General features: G+C 37.6%; 1 protein-coding gene across 3 annotated transcripts in view; it reads right to left on the bottom strand.

Moving 5' to 3' along the window:
• DNMBP (dynamin binding protein) overlaps positions 1–20,624 on the bottom strand; it is a 125,742-nt gene that overhangs the window by 88,152 nt on the left and 16,966 nt on the right. For 2 of the 3 annotated variants that reach the window (XM_074233166.1, XM_074233168.1), the window contains exons 2-3: positions 12,005–12,160; positions 4,992–5,114 (exon numbers count right to left, since the gene is read on the bottom strand). In XM_074233166.1, coding sequence (XP_074089267.1) covers positions 4,992–5,114; positions 12,005–12,149 — 268 coding nt within the window. In that variant the 5' untranslated portion in view covers positions 12,150–12,160. Of the gene's footprint in view, positions 1–4,991; positions 5,115–12,004; positions 12,161–13,598; positions 14,159–20,624 lie in introns of those variants that run through there. The other variant, XM_074233167.1, reaches the window with a different exon arrangement.

The raw sequence follows: 20,624 nt of genomic DNA, 5'->3' as shown, positions 1-20,624 counted from the left end.
CATTCACTACTGTCTTTCTTGGCACAGCAGAGAGCCCAGGCCTTGGAGTCAGGAGGAAGGGAGTTCGAATCCTGCCTCAGACACTTAACACATTTACTAGCTATGTGACCTTGGGCAAGTCACTTAACTCTGACTGCCTTGAATCCAGGGCCATCTCTAGTCATCCTGATACACATCTGGCTTTGGAAGGCAGATGGCTCTGGAGGAGAAAGTGAAGCTGGTGACTTAGCACAGTCCCCCTTCCCTTCACCCAAATTCAATTCACATACATCTTATGGCACCAACTCCCTGGAGTCATGGTCTTCTCCAAAAAGGAAGGACAATCATCTCAAGGTTTAATGTCCCTAGCTCCTTCAGCTGATGTTCCTATGATTTCAAGTTCTCTCATCATTTTCATCTTCCTTTTCTTGAATTTCTTCAACTAATCAATGTCCTTCACTTATCAATATGATCTAAGCAAGATAAAGGACAGAGCAACTGCCACACTAGCCCCAACCCTGTTCTGTACATCATACCTCTACTAATACAGACTATATAGCTCTTCTGGCTTTTCTGGCTGCCTTATCACTTTTGACTTATATTGAGCCTCTAAAGTCTTCAGACTTTTTTCTGCTCTTAATTTTATTTGTTTAATCTCATGTTTTCATTTTTCAAATTATGAACTGAAACACCAAATAATATACAGAATTATAAAGAGGCTTTGATCTGCATCAGTGAAGGAAACTTTCACTTTCTTCACTGGCAATTGTCACTGGGGGGTTAACATCCTTTAAGGTGTCACCAGTCTCGGAAGGTAGTCCTAAACTAGAGACAAGGAATCTGGGACTTTTGAAATGGTTACAGGCAGTACTGTTGACATTTCTCTCCACATTTGCCTTTTTTCCCTTTTTCTTTCTTCCTTTTCATTCCTGTTTATTTTAATTTCCTTCTTCCCTGTGTGTTCAGTGATCAATGGTACTCACAGCTCAGTTTTAATACAGTTCTTGAAATTCAAGAGAAAGAGAAGCTAGCTGGCTTCTTTGTTTAAAGGAGGAATATAAAAAAACACTTTGATTTTTCCACAGTCAATGAGAAGCTTATGGAAGAGAAAAAGGAGGGGCAGATGACACCTGCTGGAGGTCCAAGGGTGGAGCATTTTATTCTTCAGAAGATTATTATCTATTTCCCATTCATCTTACTGAGCTCTCCATAGGAACTGAAAGAAGGAAAGGTTTAAAAAGAGGCAGCATAAGCTAGTGAGGTCTCAGACTTTTCTATCCCACAAGGCTTCAGGGCTTCCACAATTCTTACCAACTCATAAGATCCCTCCACCAAAGACTTCTTTAACTCAAGGAAGAAGGGATAGTGTAACAAAATAGTGCTAGTGGGCAATACTGGGTTGAGAGGAAGATGAATAGGTGAGTAACAATGGTATGAGGAGAAAAAAATGAGTATTAATGATGAAAGCACTTCTGTTATGAGAAGAACAATTTCAGATTATGAGAAAAGAAAGAAATTTATAGCTATTATTCATATAATTTGATTCCCCAAAGAAAATATTGGGGCCCTTTTTAGTTTATATTCAGAAGGTAATTTCAAGATGGTAAAAACAGCATAAACTTTTTATTTACTTTTTCTTTTTAATGGGAAAACTTTTTTACTTATAAATTGACCTAAATTCCAAATATAAAAATAAACATCCCAAATAAAATATTCATATGTAAATATAGTTTCCTAAACTATACTTATCCTAAAACTCTTTTAACTACTATGCATGCTTTCTAGGTCTCTCATGATATATTTTTTCATTGTGTATCATTCTAGGTCTTTGAATAGAATGGGTATTTAAATGTTGCTGATTCAACACTTCTAACTCTCTTTACTCACTGCTGTCATCACAAGAAAGGTCCTGGGATCCCAGTATTCCAGATTGCTAGAAACTGAAGGGACTTTAGAGACTTCTGAGTCCAACCCTCTCACTTTTTATTTCAAGGAAATATTTCTTTATATAAAACATTTAAAAACCATGAAGAATCATAAGAGGACTGTAGAGGAAAAGTGGCAAGTGTTTTAAATGTCTGATTTCATTTCACAATAAGTTGAGAACTATGTTTAAAGAAAATCTATTCAACTCAAATTTCTGTTTATAAAGGAAAAAAAACTAATATCACCAAATGAATCATGTTCACATTTTCCCCAAGTTCTTGGCAGCAAGCAACTGCAGTCCTAAAGACTATCTCCCAAACAGTCCTGTTTCACAGATAAGGATGCTGAAGTTCAGAGATAAACTGATTCTCTATTGTCTATGCCACAAGCTGCCAATTCCTTAGCCTGGCAGCTAAGAACCACCCTAATACACCTTCAACCCCCTTCACAGATTTCCTTCATGCTGCCTTCCTCTACTCTACATTCCAGGGTAAATTTCAGGAAATGAGAATACTAAGAAGCTACAATAAGCAAAGGCCTTGCCTGCTCCTGGTTAAGACACAAAGGCAAATATGGGGGCAGGGAGAATTTGTACCCTGTGGCACTAAGGGAAGCAGAGTCTAGGACTAGGAGCTTATGGCCCTCACCCAGATGCCCATAAACAGCTTCCTATTCTATTGGGAGCCAGGGTCTCTAAAGCTGCTTGACACAGTCACAGCAAGAAGACTCAAGGTGACCACACCGCCTGATGGAACAACATTTCCTTCTTCAATATATATAGGGATTCCATGTATACCAATATTCGTAGGACTAATATTATTGCAAAACTTACTCATCCTAATAGTGGAATGACTATAAAGGAAGGATTTTCAAGGAAATTCTTTGAATAAAATAGATTGTAAACTCTGTCCAAATTTAAGAGGACTGCCTCCCCCCAAGGCATACAAAAGGTTCCAATATTATGAAATCTTTGGAAAATACAGCACTGGGAATTCCAGGGAGATGTCAGAATATATACAGGGAAAACAGATACGAGATGGGTTAGGTAGAATTTCTGGGAAATCAACAGTTTTGCCCCCTTTATCATACACAGGAATATCTGATAAAGATGGTGAAAGAATAGTTAGTGTAGGTGACCGATATGTGAACTTTAACAGCCTTAGTTTATTGGGAAAGAATAAAAAAGTCATAGAAACCATGGTGTCTACTAACAAGGGCTGAAAGGAAATTGGTTATTGAAGGAGTCAACAGATGAGTGGACAAATATAACTACCCTTACTATAGGTTGTCAAGGGAGCGTATTGAAAAACATTACACAGAAACATAAAAAGTATTCCATTAAATGAATTATATCGGAGATTATTATTAGGAAAGTTCTGCTTAATTAATAACTTTAAATAAATTGCTTAATTAATAACTTTACAATGCAGAGATAAATTAGGTGAGAGATAGGTTAAGGTCATCACAGTCTGAGCAGGGATAAGATTAATCTTGTGACCACATAATGAAACTTGTAACCATATGAACTACATGATCAAACTTGTAACCACATGAAATATATGATTGATAATGAAAATTGTAAACTTTTGTAAGCAAGGAAATGATCTTAGCTTGCTTGCTTGATGCTTATATGATTCTGAGACTATAAAAATAAATCTGAGCAGCAGTCAGTCAACCTGCTTCTGACTTCAAACCCTTGCGTTGACTCAATTCCTTTCACCAACTCTATCCCTCTTGTCAGGTTCCAAGGACCCCATGGAAGCTGGACCCCTGCACCATTCTATTCATATCTTCCATTTCCCAAGTCTGTGCCTCCATGAAAAGTCATACTTCATGTTTCGGGAGACCCTCACATCTCAGTTACCCATGGAAATCATTCTCTTCTCAATCTCTATTCAAATGTCAACTCTCTAATATTTTCCCTGTTCAAAAACTAAAGGTATCTCTTCCCCAACTCAAATTTTCCTCAAGTACTTCATCTAGAACTCTCTGTTGCTTCTATGACAATACAGTACAAGAGAGACTGATGGATTTGCAGCCAGGAAAGACCTGGGCTCAACTCCTATCTCTGATGCTAACTAGTTTGTGTACATACATAATTTACCTCTGAACTTTAGCTTCCTCTTCTATTAAAAAAAAAATCATACACTTAGTATCTACTTTATTGTGAAGATTAAGAAGATTAAGAAGTAATGTAATAAAGGTACTTTTTAAATCTTAAAGCACTAAACCAGCCCTTATCAATTGCAATTATTATTACTGTCATAAATAAATTGAACATTAAAAGTACATTTCCAATTTAATTCTCACTTCACTGCCTGAATGTACTGACTTCAAATATGCTTATTCAAAAATATTTTATATCCCATATTTAGAAGTTCAAAGATATAATAATAATTTAGTTTCTAAGAAGTAGCAGGTATACGTCCAAGATTATGGCTAGAATTAGCTTTTAAAAATACTGATTTCATAACAACCCCTAGTGACTGAGGGGAGAACTGAGGATATTTTTGTCCTTCTTTATCAAAGAAGACCATGACATCAAGGGAGGTGATGCCATGACAAGCACATGAATTGATTTCAGTGAGGGGGTGCTGTGCTAAGTCCCCAGTCTCACTTTCTTTTCTTTTCTTTTTTAATTTGTGCACAGCAATGGGGTTAAGCGATTTGCCTAAGATCACACAGCTAGTGTCTGAGGCTAGATTTGAACTCAGGTCTTCCTGATTCCAGGGTCAGTGTTCTATCCACTGCACCACCCAGCTGCCCCATCACTTTCTCCTCTAGAGTCATCCAATGGCCAGATAGGAATCAGGATGACTGGAAATGGTCCTGGATGTGAGGCAATCAGGGTTAAATTTGAAACAAAACCTCCAACCATATGTAGGAACTGGAAAAGAAGAATGGAATTGCTTTGTCATCCACAACCTAATCCCTGAATTTCATTTCTCTTTTTATCATGATAGAAAGACTTCCTATCTCAAGAGTGGGAACTTAAACACAGAAAGTTTAGCCTAAAAATCACCAAGCTAAGAAAGGTTCTCTTCATTTTAAAGTAGACTTTTCTGTTCCCCAGATCATCAGTTTACCTCGATGGAGGGAGAGACTATCCGTATCCTGGGATAAAAATTCAGAAATGCAGACAAACAGTCTTTCTCCATGCTTCATACTGGGAATGGTCACGATCTCCACAAAACTGCTAGGAAATTGTCCTAGAAATAGAAACAATATACATGAAATATATATGAAATTTTTTCCCTGAGACTATCTATAGACTTTTATCTTCAAAATCTACTCTAAACAAGATTCATAGAAATAAAAATATACACAAGGTTAATTATTTAAATGAAAATATGCACAACCTCATTAATGAGGGCTTTCTGAAATACCCCATCTGATTTTAATAAAAGTAATGCAATCCAGAAAATGGAAACTAAGAATTCTTCTAGAATAATGGAAAATAATTTGAGCAAAGAGGTTAAATGTCAATCTCCAAAGAATGAGCATGAAAAGAAATAAGTCAATCTGAATGGAAGAAAAATAAATTGGATCATTTAAGAAGATGAAGGTATGAGGAAATATAAATAAAGGATCTTAAAGATCATAGTTAGGAGATGCTGTTTGATGTAAAAGGCAGTGGAAAGTCTCGGAGTATTTGAAGGACAAGAGTACATTCTAGCTGCATTCAGACCCTGGAATTGAAAGTACCACCATATTCTGCAGCCCAGTTATCTGGAATGCTATGTTCACTCCTGGCCATCACATTTCAAAAAAGAAATTTAACTGCAGAGCATTCAGAGGAGGGCACTCAGGAGAATTAAATACCTACATTCATGACTAGTTGAAGGTTAAGATTATTTAAAACAGAAAAGTCTTAGGGAAGAATAGGTTAGCTGTCTTCAAGTATCAGAAGAGCTGGCACAATGAAAGAAAGATCAGACTTATTCTCATTGCCCCCAAATGGTTGGTTCTTGTCTTTCATTCTCAAAGAGGACAAAAACAGAACGTTCAACTGTGGCTGATCAAACCAATACGGGCTCAGAATGCTCTACCACAGGTTCATGTCAACACCTGGGATGGCTACTCTAAATGTACTCATCTCATGTTTCCTTTGAGTTGTTTCCATTCTGCCTTGCTCATAGAATGCAGCACCCTCTCTGATGAGGTTATGCCATGCTGGGCAGTGCTGTGACAATGTCTCCCATGCTGCACAATCAATTCCAGAGTTCTTAAGAGATACCTTCAGGCTGTCCCTGTCTCACTTTTTCTAACTACCCCATGAGAGGTTGTGCTTCACAAGTTCTCCATAAAATAGTTTATTTGGCAAGCATACACCTGGCATTTAACAACATGGCCAGTCCATCATAGCTGTATTCTCTTTAGTAAAATTTGAAAGCTTGGCAGTTTAGCTCCAGAAAGAACCTCAGCATCTGGTGTCTGCTTCTGCCAGGTGATCTTCAGAATTTTCCCAAGACAATTTAAATAGAAGAGATTCAGTTTCCTGGCATGGTGCTAGTAGACTGTCCAGGTTTCACAGGCATACAGCAATGTCAGCTCAAGATTTTCAGTTTGGTAGTCAGTCTAATACTTCTCTCCCACACTTTCTTTCAGAGCCTCCCAAACACTGAGCTAGCTCTGGCAATCTCATTATCAATGTGTACCTCCCTGGAACACTATTCAGAACTTCTCCATTTGCTATAATAGATGATTTCACATTTGGATGGTGTGGTGCTGGCTGGTGGAGCACTTGAGTTTTCTTGGTGTTAACTGTTAGGCCAAAATGAGCACAGGCAGCAGAGAATCAATCCACACTTTGTTGTATCTCAGCTTCAGAGGCTGCACTGACCCCATAATCATCTGAAAACAGAAGATCTTGCACCAATACTCCCTATACTTTGGTCTTGGCTTGTAGCCTTTTCAAATTAAAATTTTACCATCAGTGCAGTAGCTAACCTTGATACTGTGTTCATCCTCAGTGAAGACAATTGATAACATGGGAGCATAGGAGCAAGGATACAGCCTTATTTCACTCCATTAATGACTGGGAAATCATCTACTATCCAGAACTCGGGTAAGCATACCATCATAACACTGACATAAATACTATTGAACTTCTCTAGGCAATCAAATTTTGACACAGACTTCTCTTCTCCTGGCATTTAACCTGGAGTTGTTGGGCAGTAAACACCATGTCAAGTGTTCCTGGATGACCATCTCTCAGGTGAAGGATCAGCCTATTGAGGAAGATTCTGCAAAGAATCTTACCAGCAATGACTGAAATACCCCTATGATCATCACATGACAGTCTATTCCCTTTACCTTTTTAGAGGAAACATCCTTGAATTTCTGGGGAATAATCTCTTTATGCCATCCATATAAGCTGGAAAATTTCAGTCAGCTTTTGTTTGAACTATGGATCCCCCACCTTGTAAATCTCAGTTGGAATAGAATCAGCACCAGCTGCTTTTGAAAGGAGCCTAATGACTTTTAAGTTTGTTTTTTTTTTTGCAGGGCAAATGGGGTTAAGTGGCTTGCCCAAGGCCACACAGCTAGGTAATTATTAAGTGTCTGAGACCGGATTTGAACCCAGGTACTCCTGACTCCAGGGCCTGTGCTTTACTCACTGCACCAACTAGCTGCCCCACCTAATGACCTTCAAAACCTCTTCTTCAGCTGGAGCTTCAGCTAGAGAGGGTTGGTTTCAATTTGAGATAAACAGTCAACATCTACATTGACTGATAAGGGTCTGTTAAGAATTATGAAGTGTTGGGGCGGCTAGGTGGCATAGGGGATAAAGCACTGGCCCTGGAGTCAGGAGTAGGTGGGTTCAAATCCGGTCTCAGACACTTAATAATTACCTAGCTGTGTGGCCTTGGGCAAGCCACTTAACCCCATTTGCCTTGCAAAAAACCTGGAAAAAAAAAAAAAGAATTAAGTAGTGTTCAGGCCATCTCTCTAGGTTCAAGTCCCTAAGACTAATTGATGTGGCTCCATCAGCATTGAGTAGTTGAGATGTACTACATAAATTTTTTGGCCCATAGTCTTCAGGACATCATAAAAGCACTTTGGATAGCTATTATCTGCATAAAGCTGAATTTCATCTGCCTTCTGAATCAATAATTCTGAATCTCTCTAAGCTTCACTTATACTTAATTTTGTTGGAATTAAATGCTGCTTTCTTAGAAATGGATGAACTGCGGTGGCTAGGTGGTGCAGTGGATATAGCACCGGCCCTGGGGTCAGGAGTACCTGAGTTCAGATACAGCCTCAGACACTTAACAATTACCTAGTTATGTGGCCTTGGGCAAGCCACTTAACCCCACTGCCTTGCAAAAAAACTAAAACAAAAAAAATGGATGAACTATCCTGCCAGTAAACCCTATGGAGTTCTCATTTTTCATTTAACAGCCTCTGTATTTCTCCATCATTTTCATCACACCAGTCTTGATGTTTATAAGTGTTTTGACCCAGATGAGCAAATACAGTGCTATACACCAGATCTCTCAAAGATGCTCACATCTTTTCTGTTCTATTTTGTATGTAGGCTCAATCTTGCCTCTAAGTCAGCAATAAACTGCTCCCAGTCAAGAGAATCACTGATTTTTTTAAATGAAATTTTATTTTGTTTTTCCAATTTCAGGCAATGGTAGGTTTTTCAACATTCATCAATTTACAAATCTATGAGTTTCACATTTTTCTACCACTCTTCTTTCCCTCCCCATGTCAGCAAACAGACTGATAAAAGTTGTGCACATACATTCATGTTTAACATATTTAAATATTAGTCATGTTGTGAAAGGGGAATTAAAACTAAGGAGAAAGAAAAAACCATGAGAAAGGAAGGAAAAACACAAAAGAAGTTTTAAAAAAGTGAACATAGTATGCATTCAGAATGTAATTTTTTCCTCTGGATGTGGATGGAACTCTGAACTGCTGAAAGGAAGTGTATCCATCATAGTTGATCAACTCACAATGCTGTTCATGTGTACAATATTCTCTTGGTTCTGCTCACTTCACACAGCACCAATTCATGTAATTCTTTCCATGTTTCTCTAAAGTCTATCTGCTCATGATTTCTTTTTTTTTTTGCTCATTTCTTATAGAAAATTGGTACACCATAATATTAGCATACCATAACTTGTTTAACTATTCCCCAACTTCCCCAACTGATGGGCACCCTCTCAATTTCCAGTTCTTTGCCACTACATAAAGAGTTACTATAAATATTTTTGAACAAATGAGACTTTTCACATTTTTATAATTTCTTTGGGATATAGACCCCGAATTGGTATTTCTGGATCAAAGGATATGATCACTTTTATTGCTCTCCCACAGCCTCTCCAACATTATTTTCCTTTTTAGTCAAATTAACCTATCTTATAGGTATGAGGTAATTTGCATTTCTCTAATGAATAATGATTTGGAACATTTTTTCATATGACTATATATAACTTTAATTTCTTCATCTATAAATTGCCTGTTCATATCCTTTAACCATTTATCAATTGGGAAAAGACTTGTAATTTTATAAATTTGATTCAGTTCACTATACAGTTTAGAAAAGAGTACTGCTCTAATCTTTTGACATTAATTCTGATAGTCATTTTGCCTTAGAGTCCATACTTCAGCTAAATGCAACTATTTAGCTTGGAGAAGGTAAATCTATGATTAGTCTAGTCTGCCACCCAACACATTGTCTTCCTCACTCTCACATCTTATTTATCTCTTTACCTTGCAATAGCATCCATGAAGTTTTGTTGTATTTAGGTCAATATAAGATAGTGCTGATGAGATCATCACTGCTTCATTTTTCTTCAATGATAAGCAACCACTGATGCTGTTCCCAACTCCATTTCTCCCAAAGACTCCCTAGTAGTCTGAACCTATTCTAACAAAATCACTCAAAATTAAAAACTTGTCCTCTTTCAGCACAATGATGATGAGGACCTCAGTAGGGTTCATCAGGGTGGGAGAATAGGCACTGATGATGGTGGCATGGCAGCTTCCTGCAAGTGACAATCACATTGCCATGAGCCTATCATTCACTCCTTTTAGCAGGCTTTTAAGCTTGTTGACTAGATTAGTTTTAATTACAAAACCTACATCAGTGTCAAGGTGCTCCCCTTTACTTCAGCCACTCCAGAAAAACAGGTAGCCAGCTCCAATTTCAATCAGTTGCCCTTTACTTGCCAGCCTAGTTTCACTCAAGGCTGCTTTTTGGATGTGATGCTTGCTGAGTTCTCTCATGACAAGAGCTATTCTTTCAAGTCTATTGAATCTTGTAAAGTCTATGAATAGGCACTAGCGCCTTCCTCACACCAGGAAGTGAGCAGTGTGATCTTTTAAATGGTTGTTCAGATACACAGGGGCTGGCAAATCCCACTGTTACTTTCAATGAGGAGACCACCCTATGGCCTGGGCCACCTATACGCAGGGTTGTTACTACAGCTTTCAGTGTATACACATCTGCTGCTTTGTTGCCACAGGACTTTGAGATAGGTCATAAGGGTAAAATGATATAAGTAATATCTTTTTATCTGTGCATAAATTGAACTTTAGAGGTAGAGATGCACAAAGTCGACAGCCTCAATCTCTTTCAAAGCCATCACAGTACAGTGGCAAGACAGAGTCAAGACAACTGGTGACAGCTCTAGATGCAGTGGATGATCTTGGCATCTTTGATGTCTACCAAGCTCTAATTTAAGTGCTTCACAGCACCTGCTTCAGCTGCCTTCATGATCATTCATGTTCTCATCCACCTTATGCCACTGGGGGAAGTCTTCATATATTTGGAGTATGACACCCCTCTAACTTACGAACAAGTTTTTTAAGACCCCTCAGTGACTCACCATCTGGTTTATCCCTGTTTATCAGGGTGTGGTCACTGTGCATGCTACAACTTCTAGGAGATGAGAGTTAGGTGGACCAGGAGACCAAAGGTGGAAAGCAGCCCTCAAAACAGCTCAGCAGCCCCCAACTACATCTCGCCCCAAAGCATAGAATAAGGAATGTTCAGTAAAAGTTATAAAGACACAAATTTGGGCATGTTATACAAACTTCCTCAATCAGATCTATCCAATGTGGAAGGAGTGACTTCTCTCCAAACAGAAGTCTTTAAGCAAAGGCTACATGAATATCTATTGATTAGTTATAGAGTGGGATCTTAAGCAAGTGTAGATTAAAATTCCACTTTCTAGAAAGCCTGTGAAAGTCATTCTAAATTTGAGATCAGGTTTTGAGGAGAAAAGTCATTCAGATTTTGAAAAGAAAAGCAGTCAGGACTACCTACTCAAAGAGAAAGAATTCATAGCAAAAGACAAGGAAGGAATGGGCAGCTAGGTGGTGCAGTGGATATACAGCACCAGCCCTGGAGTCAGGAGTACCTGAGTTCAAATCCGACCTCAGACACTTAATAATTACCTAGCTATGTGGCCTTGAGCAAGCCACTTAACCCCATTGCCTTGCAAAAAACCTAAAATAATAATAATAAGGGCAGCTAGGTGGTGCAGTGGATAGAGCACCAGCCCTGGAGTCAGGAGTACTTAAGTTCAAATCCAGTCTCAGACACTTAATAATTACCTAGCTGTGTGGCCTTGGGCAAGCCACTTAATCCCATTGCCTTGCAAAAACCTAAAAAAAAAATAAAAAACAAAAAAAAAGACAAGGAAGGAGGAGGTAAGGAGAATGAGTTTAAGGATACTGAGAGCAGTTGGTATTAAATGATCTCAAACTGCTATCCTTAAAAAAAAGAGCTAAATGATTACCAAAGATTGAAGGTGGATATGGGATACACAAGAGTTTTATTGTCACTAATGCATAGGATTACATTTTTAGAACTTTAAGGACCCACACAAAAGCCAATGAACCCAATCCTTAGGTCCAGAGGTACAAGTGACGTGTTCAGTATCAGCAGTAGAGTGTATATCAAATTCCTCTGACTTGGGAGCTAGCACTCTTTCCCTAAGTAATGCTACCCCTTACCATCCTCTGTTCAAATAAAGTAAGTTTGCTCATTTCTGAGCTTTCTTTCCCCTATTTTCACTTTAAATTATAACCTGAAAGATTCATTTCATGCATGGTGACTAAGTGGAAGACCTCTTACCTGTAACATCCTCTTTCTTTCCCAGGAGCCAAAATTCATCTATTACTTCCAGCACTTCAATGACATCTCCTACAAACAGGGGCAGTTCCTCTGATACACTTGGGCAGAAGTCGAAGATAGCACGAACCACTGAGCCAGGTTCCATGGCTTAAAAACCTAGATAGAAAAATAGTCATATTGGAAACTGAAAAGGCCACAAAATAAAATTACTTTTGGATAACATAGTCAAGGAAATATGTAGATGTCACTGTCCTATTTTGAGTGACATCCATGTTAACTAGATTGATTATTACTAGATCACAAGTAACTTGATTTTGCACAGTGCTTTTTAAACTTTCAAGGTCTTTTTCTCAACAGATTCAATGACTATTCTTATAAAGTAGGCAGGTAATAGATGCTTTGTACACATGAGAGCTTGAAAAAATACATTAGGAAATGCAGATCTGCAGTGGGGTAGAAGCAATTCTGAAGAGCAGAAGCAGGATACCTTCTATCTATAGACAGAGGACTTCCCTGCCTTCAGTCTTTCCCCACACCACTCTATCCTCCACTTAGATGCAAGAGTGATCTTCCTAAAGTACAAGCCTTTATCTATTCAATAAATGATTCCCCATTAGTTCTAGGATCAATTAGAAAATCTTCTGTCCAGTTAATAAATACCATCATAATTTGGTCCCTTGCTGACTTTCTAAGTCTTCTCTAAGTTCTTCTCTTCTGTGTACTCTACGATTCAGCTACATGAGCCTCCTTACTGTCCTTCATGTTTGTTATTCCTTCTCTTGACTTTGGGTTATCTCTCCTCATCACCTCTTGCCTTGCCTGGCTTCCTTTTAAATTCATTTCAAACCTCCCTTCTGTAAAAAGGCTTTGAGGGAAGTATTTATAGATAGTCCTTGTATGTACAGGATTGGCAGCTAGGTGGTGCAATGGAGAGAGTACTAGGGCTTGGAAGACAGTTCAAATGCAGCCTCAGATATTTTTTAATCTTTATTTGCCTCAGTCTCCTCCTCTGTAAAATGGGGGTAATAATACTACTTCCCAGGGCTGCTAGGAGGGATCAAATGATTTAAGGTTGTAAAGATCTTAGCACAAATCATGAGCAATGGGACTTCAGAATAGCAGCCTGGAAGGACTTGCATGAACTGAAGCTGAGTGAAGTGAGCAGAACCAGAAGGACATTCTACACATTAACAGCAACATTAGGTGATGATAAACTATGACAGATATGTTCATTTCAACAGTACAGAAATCAAAGACAATTCCAAGAGACTTGTAATGGAAAATACCATTCATATCCAGAGAAACAACTATGGAGTTTAAATACAGACCAAAGCTTTCTATCTTCAATTTTTAAAAGTTGTCTTATATAGCTTTTTTTCTCTCTAATTTTTTTCCATTTCAATTTGGTTAATGCAGATTTATATTTAATATAGTTATACATATTTAATCTGTATTAGTTCACTTTCTGTCAAGGGAGGGGGAATAGGAGTGTGGGAAGGAGAAAAATGTGCAACATAAAACCTTACAAAATAATGACTACAAGGGCGGCTAGGTGGCGCAGTGGATAGAGCACCGGCCCTGGAGTCAGGAGTACCTGGGTTCAAATCCGGCCTCAGACACTTCATAATTACCTAGCTGTGTGGCCCTGGGCGAGCCACTTAACCCCATTTGCCTTGCAAAAAACCTAAAAAATAAAAAAACAAAATATTAAACTACCTCTACGTGCAGTGGTAAAAATATTAAAAATAAAGAGAAAGAGAGAGAGAGCGCTTAGCACAGTGTCTGTCTATAAGAAGTGTTGTTTATCATGCTTTTTCACAAGCTTTCTTCTCCCATTAGACTGTGAACTCCTTAAAAGCAAGGAGTTTTTTTTCCCCTTTCTTTGCATCTTCTCCACTTAATAAAGCCTAGCAAACAACACTTAACAACTAGTCATATAGTGCCTCCAACTCCCTTCAAGCCTTTACAAGATATGTCAAAAGGTAAAGTATACAAGAGGGTCAAAAAAAGGCTGGACAGACAGAAAATGCTTTTACAACTATTACAAAAACATGCAGGGTCTTGGATCCTACCTAGTGTATGTTAAATATGAATGAAAATTGTGTCTACTCCCTAAATATAGAGCTTCTTTTTTTTTTTGCAAGGCAAATGGGGTTAAGTGGCTCGCCCAGGGCCACACAGCAAGGTAAATATGAAGCGTCTGAGGCCGGATTTGAACTTGGATACTCCTGACTCCAGGGCTGGTGCTCTATCCACTGCGCCACCTAGCCGCCCCCAGTATAAAGCTTCTTAAAGAGAATATATGATAATCTCATTGTTTAGTATCCTAATGAATGTATGTCACTCTCAATATAAGAAAGAGAAATTGGAAAGGGCCTTAGAGATCATCTAGTTTAGGGGTTCTTAACTTTTTCTGAGTCATAGACCTCTTTGACAATCTTAAAAGTCGATGGATCCCCTTCAGAATAATCTTTTTTTTGGGGGGGGAGGTTTTACAAGGCAGAAGGGGTTAAGTGGCTCACCCAAAACCACACAGCTAGGTAATCATTAAGTGTCTGAGGCAGTATTTGAACTCAGGTCCTCCAGACTCCAGGGCCGGTGCTCTATCCACTGTGCAACCTAGCTGCCCCCAGAATAATCTTTTTTTAAATGCATAATGGAAACCAATTATATTGAAACACAGTTATCAAAATATATTTTTTTTAAAAACAATTACATGGTTAAGCTACACTAGTCCAACATAATACTGAATGTATATTGTCAAATAAAATTAAGGTTAAGGTTCTTTGGAGCCTTGTTTTTTTATTATATTTTATTTTTTCCCCCAATTACATGCAAAGATAGTTTTCAACATTCATCCTTCTGCAAGCTTTTGCGTTCCACATTTTGCTACCATTCTTTCTTCCCCATAGCAGTGAATAACATAGACTGTACATGTAGAATTGTGTTTAACAAATTTCCATATTAGTCAAGCTATGAAAGAAGAATTAGAACTAAGAAGAAAAAAAATAAGAAAAAAAAGAAAAATATTAAAAGTTTTAAAAAGTGAACATAGTATATGCTTTGCTCTGCATTTAGACTCCATAATTTCCTCTGGATGTGGACAGAATTTTCCATTACAAGTCTCTCAGGATTGTCCCTGATCACCATCTCCTGAGAGGATCTGCATCCATCATAGTTGATCATCTTATAATGTAGTTAATGTATACAATGTTCTTTGGAGTCTTCTTAATGAGAGCTAATAACGGTAATGTAGGATCACTCACATTTTACCACATAGTTTATAATCTCATAGAGAAATGTTAAGCATATATAACCAAGTGTCTAAAAGTAATATCTAACAGTTTAAAGAAATAAACCTTGGACATCACACTATTTACATTTATTGGGGAATTATGGCATGATGGCTTATGTTTATAGTTAAAACTAAAAACTGGCCCAAAAGCTCAAAGATTTGGGGCCATCTGTCAAGAAATCTCTAAATGAAATCACTACTGGTTAGAGAAATGCAAATTAAAACAACTGAGTTACCCTTTCCACATATACCAGACTGGCTCATAAGACAGAAAAGGAAAATGGCAAATATTGGAGGGGATGTGGGAAAATTAAGACACAAATGCACAGTTGCTGAAGTTGTATACTGATTCAACTATTCTGGAATGCAATTTGGAACTATGCCCAAAGGGCTATAAAATCATACATACTTATACATACCTTTTGATCAAGCAATACCACTACTAGATCTGTTTTCCAGGAAAACCACGCACATAAAAGGAAAAGGATTTACCTATATGTACAAAAAATATTCATAGCAATGCTACTTTTAGGGTGACAAAGAATTGAAAATTTGAGGTTATGTACAGCAACTGAAAAATGGTTGAACAAGTTCTTGTATTTGATTCTGAGGGCACATTAGTGCTATAAAATATGAGCACAAATCTCAGAAAAAGCTGGGGAGACTTACTGAACTAATACAAATGAAATGAGCAGAACCAGGAAAACCACAAAAGTAGTAACAGCAACAAAGTATGATGATAATGATCCAAGACAATTCTGAAGGACTTATGATGAAAAATGTTAGTTATATCCAAAGAAAAAAATGATAAGTATCTGAATGTAGAGCGAAACATCATTTTTCTTCATTTCTCTTGGTTTTTTGGTCTGATTTCTTTAACAGCATGACTTGCATGGAAATATGTTTTATGTGACTGCTCATGGATAACCTACATCAAACTGCTTATCTTCTCAAAGAGGAGAGGGGTGGGGAAAGGAGGAGGAAGAGAATTTGGAACTCTAAATTTGAAAAAAAGTTTAAATTGTTTTTATATGTTAGTGGATTAAATATCTTTTGACTTCATATTCCAGTAGGAAGAAGATAGGAGTTATGAGGAACATTTCCTACATCTCCCTGCTTTCTCCCCCAACTAACACTTTTCCTACAATTTTATTCATCACATAAACTACAATTAGATAGAATATGCCATTTTCCCAGGCACCTATAAATTCAATATATATTATTTAGAGTGAAATTTCACTTTGAAGTTTGAAGACTTTCAGTGTCAAAAAGTGGTTTATTTTTAGTAAATTTGATGGAAATCATCCTAAAATGTTTTGTTCACATTCTTCCTTTCTTATATGCAATCTTTAAGACTCAGTATTATTTAGAGCTATTACAAATTCTGATGGTCTTTTGGTTCCTATTCATTCCTATTTCTCCTTATTCTTAGTGAAACTCCTTGTTTGTAATTAGTTTATACCTCTAACAGTTAGCCTCTCAGGCTTTCATCTGGCAAACTAAACAAGTTTCAATTTTTTTACATAAGTAAAAGAACAAACCATATTTTAAGGGTGACTCTAAAGGTCTTTTCCTAGAAGAAAGAGCAAGACTTCAGTGTTTGAAGTCACTTTCACAGGGCAGTGAAAGTTATTTCAGCTGCTCAGAGTTTGGGGGTTTGATTTTCTTATTCTTTGCTTACTTTCTGACAGGGCTCAGAAGGGATGAAACCGTCTCTAGTCTTATCTCCAGATAACTGGGATATGATTGGAATAACTAGTCTTATATATAGCTTATCTTTATTACAAACCACCACAACAATGGTTAAGTGCTCAACTATGGCAAAAATTTATTTTCCTCTTTACAAAGTCCCCCAGCTTTAATAGAAGGCATCCCCTTAGGAATTTAGGGAAGACTGGAAGGATTTGCATGAACTGATGCTGAGTGAGATGAGCAGAACCAGAAATTGTACACCCTAACAGCAACAGGGGGTGATGATCAACCTTAATGGACTTGCTCATACCAACAAGGCAACAACCAGGCACAATTTTGGGATATCTGTGACAGAGAATGTCATCTGTATCCTGAGAGAGAATCATGGAGCTTGAACAAAGACCAAAGACTATTATCTTTGATTTTAAAAAACTTATTAATTCTGCTATATCTCATACTTTATGTCTCTTCCTTAAGGATATGATTTCTCTCTCAACACATTCAACTTAGATCAATGTATACCATGGAAACAATGTAAAGACTAATAGACTGCCTTCTATGGGGAGTGGGGGAGGGAAGCAAGATTAGGGGGAAAATTGTAAAATTCAAAATAAATAAAATCTTTTTAAAAAAGGCATTCCCTTAGGATGTATCACATTAAAATGATACTTGAGGGGCTGTTAGGTGGTATGATGGATAGACACCAGCCCTGAGTCAGGAGTACCTGAGTTCAAATCTGACCTCAGAACCTAATAATAACCTAAACTGTGTGACCTTGGACAAGTCATTTAACCCTATTGCTTTGCCAAAAGTTTTTTAAAAAAAGAGCATAGGACAAATACTGTTCTTCTAAAAAGTATAAAGTGAACTTCAAGTCATCTGTTTGGAACAAATTAGCCAGGATTATTGTAGTTTAAAAAAAAAAGGTTAAAAGCACCTCTCCCTGAGAACCTTATTTCAATACTGGGCAATGATCCAAGTCTAAGGGAGAATATGGTTTAATCAATACTTATTACCAATGACTTTCTGCTCTCCTGGAATGAGTATATAATTCCAAAGAAATACACACCCTAGAAGGTTGCTACAGTAACAAAATAGCTCCAAGACTTCTATAAATGAAGTGATTCATGTGCAGGAAGCTGAACCTCAGTGCCTGCATTCTTCAGATATTATCATAAAATTCATCTCAATCTCTGGATGCTGCAAATAAAATAAAAGGGAAACCTCATCATTCACACTTGGGATGTGTGAAGACCCCAACAAAATGTTAAGAGACACCACCTACTGTAGCTGATGGATGTTGCCCAGCTACCTCCCTTTGGGCAGGACAAAGAAAAGTTGAAGAAGAGAAGTGGGAAGGCCAAGGCGGCATTCTCCCACACAGGAGTACCTGCCCAAAACAAGCCTCCCTGCTAACATTTCTACAACCAGTTAGCACTATCTTCCTAGAAGGGGTCAATACTTCAAGCTCATAGTTACTTATACTTTAGTGTGAATAAAATAACTACTACATCTTTCTCAATATTAGGTTTTGACAAAGGGAAGGGGGCAGCACTGCAAGGTGGGACTTTGGCCTTGGAACAAGCCTACCCTGTCTACATATCTATCACCTGGGACATTTTGTTTTCTGAAAAGCTTCTGACCACCATCTACAGTTTCACTGCTTGCCACCTGTCTCTCCCTGGGAATCCCTTGGCTCCCCAAACACCAGAAACAGGCAGCCCCTCAAAATCATAGAAGTGATACTGCCCCTTTTCCCCGCTATGACCCCACAGTCAGTAAGCTCCAAAAGCAGCACAGAGCCTCCCGGGGAGACACATGATAAGCAATCTCTCTTTAGTAGTACCTACCTTTCCCCTCCTCAATTTAATCTGAATCAGTCCTTCTTCACAGAATATCTTTTCTTATCATGCCCCTAATATGGAAAACTCTTGAGATACCTTTTTTTATTAGGACAAGTCCTCCTGTTCATATTACTTATTGCATATACTTCTTTCTAAATAAAAATAAGCCCTCAGTCACCTGCACTACCTAACAATTGTATACAATCTTTTCCAAAAGCAACAGATTATCTTCCAAAAAATTGTATCTTCTTATTGGAAAATTCGCCCAACTTAGAGTGTTCCTGTTTGCCATATGTTAAAGTAAATGTCACTAAATAAACATAATCTACTTTGGTTCCTTCTACCTAGATTTTCACAGGATTCTTAATTCTTACGCCACAAACTTAGTTGGAACAATTTTTCCTCTTACCTATTTCTGAGAGCATACTTTTTTACTTCCAGCCATTCCTTCTAGGATGCTGACCTTTAAAATGTCCACAGAGGCTTGATGCTGGTTTGAAATGAGCAAGCCCTTTTATAATGACCTCTAATATTTCTAAAGAAATAATTTTTAAAATGCATGTCAGACCTCTTTCCAGAGGAGAACAATAATAAAAAATACTGAATAAACTTTCTGTCATATTAACCTTAAATCTAATCATCTGACTTTCGAAGACATTGTTAGAACTATCTTGATTTCCTGAGTACATCACTTCCATGCTAATATGCTAAAAGAGGGAGTTAAGGCGAAGCAAAGATATGTGATGAAAATGGATTTTATTTTATTCATACATAAATTTTTTTGTTGCAACTGTATTCATGTGGGGAAAGGGACTGAGAAAACTCCTTGAGGGAGAAAAATATCTTTTTTTTTTTACCAACAGTTCTTAGATATTTCCTTTGTTCTTCAAGGTTTTCCACACATGTGATAAGAACTTTTCAAAGTATGGCATATATCAAACCATTCATTCATTCATCAGAAATCAACAAGTTTTCATTAAGTTCTATATCTTCAACCTATCAAATCTGTATTATTAGAAAATATATCTCAAATTTAACCTCTTCAAAAATGATCTCTATCTTTTCCCAAATTCTCCCCAATTCCAAGCTTCCCTATTCATGCTGAAGGCAGCACCATTCTTCCAGTATCTCAGATTTATTATCTCAGCATTATTCTGGCCTCCTTACTTTTCTCCATCCCATAAATTCAATCAATTGTCAACTCTTACTCCTTACCTCAAGTTTCTTACCACTCCAGTTCATCCTATATATGAGAGATATCAAATACATTACCCCTAGGACACAAAGATCCACAACATTCCCAAGTACCAAAACAAGATTAAAATACAATTGGGAAGTATTAATTAAAAAATACAACAGAACACAGATAATGTTAATGTGTAGCTTTCCAAGTCAGAAGAGATCCTGATGGATGATTTAGGGATGCCAGCTCTATTTGAGTTTGACACTGGTGCTATATACTACCACCTAAGTAATTTTCCTTATGGGCATATCTGACCATGAAAGTCCTTAATCTATTCCAGTGTCTTCTTACTGTCAATAAGATATAAACAAACATTGCTGTTTGATTTTTAAAGTCCTACACATGCCACCTTCCTATCAGCTTTACTCCCCCTTCTCCCTTTGGCTGCTAGCCATCCAAACTAGCCCTTTTCCCAATTCTGACCTTATACCCTGGTTGTCCCTTGAGTATGAAATGCCCCCCCTTTACCTTTGCTTCAGAATCCCTTTCTCTCATTAAGAGATGGTTTAGACATTCACCTTCTGCACAAAGCCTTTTATAATCCTC

The sequence above is a fragment of the Macrotis lagotis genome, chromosome 4 (genome assembly GCF_037893015.1).
Source record: "Macrotis lagotis isolate mMagLag1 chromosome 4, bilby.v1.9.chrom.fasta, whole genome shotgun sequence".
Classification (NCBI taxonomy): Eukaryota; Metazoa; Chordata; class Mammalia; order Peramelemorphia; family Peramelidae; genus Macrotis; species Macrotis lagotis.
The sequence above is the reverse complement of the archived record's forward strand: the minus strand, read 5'-3'. Positions and strand labels throughout refer to the sequence as shown.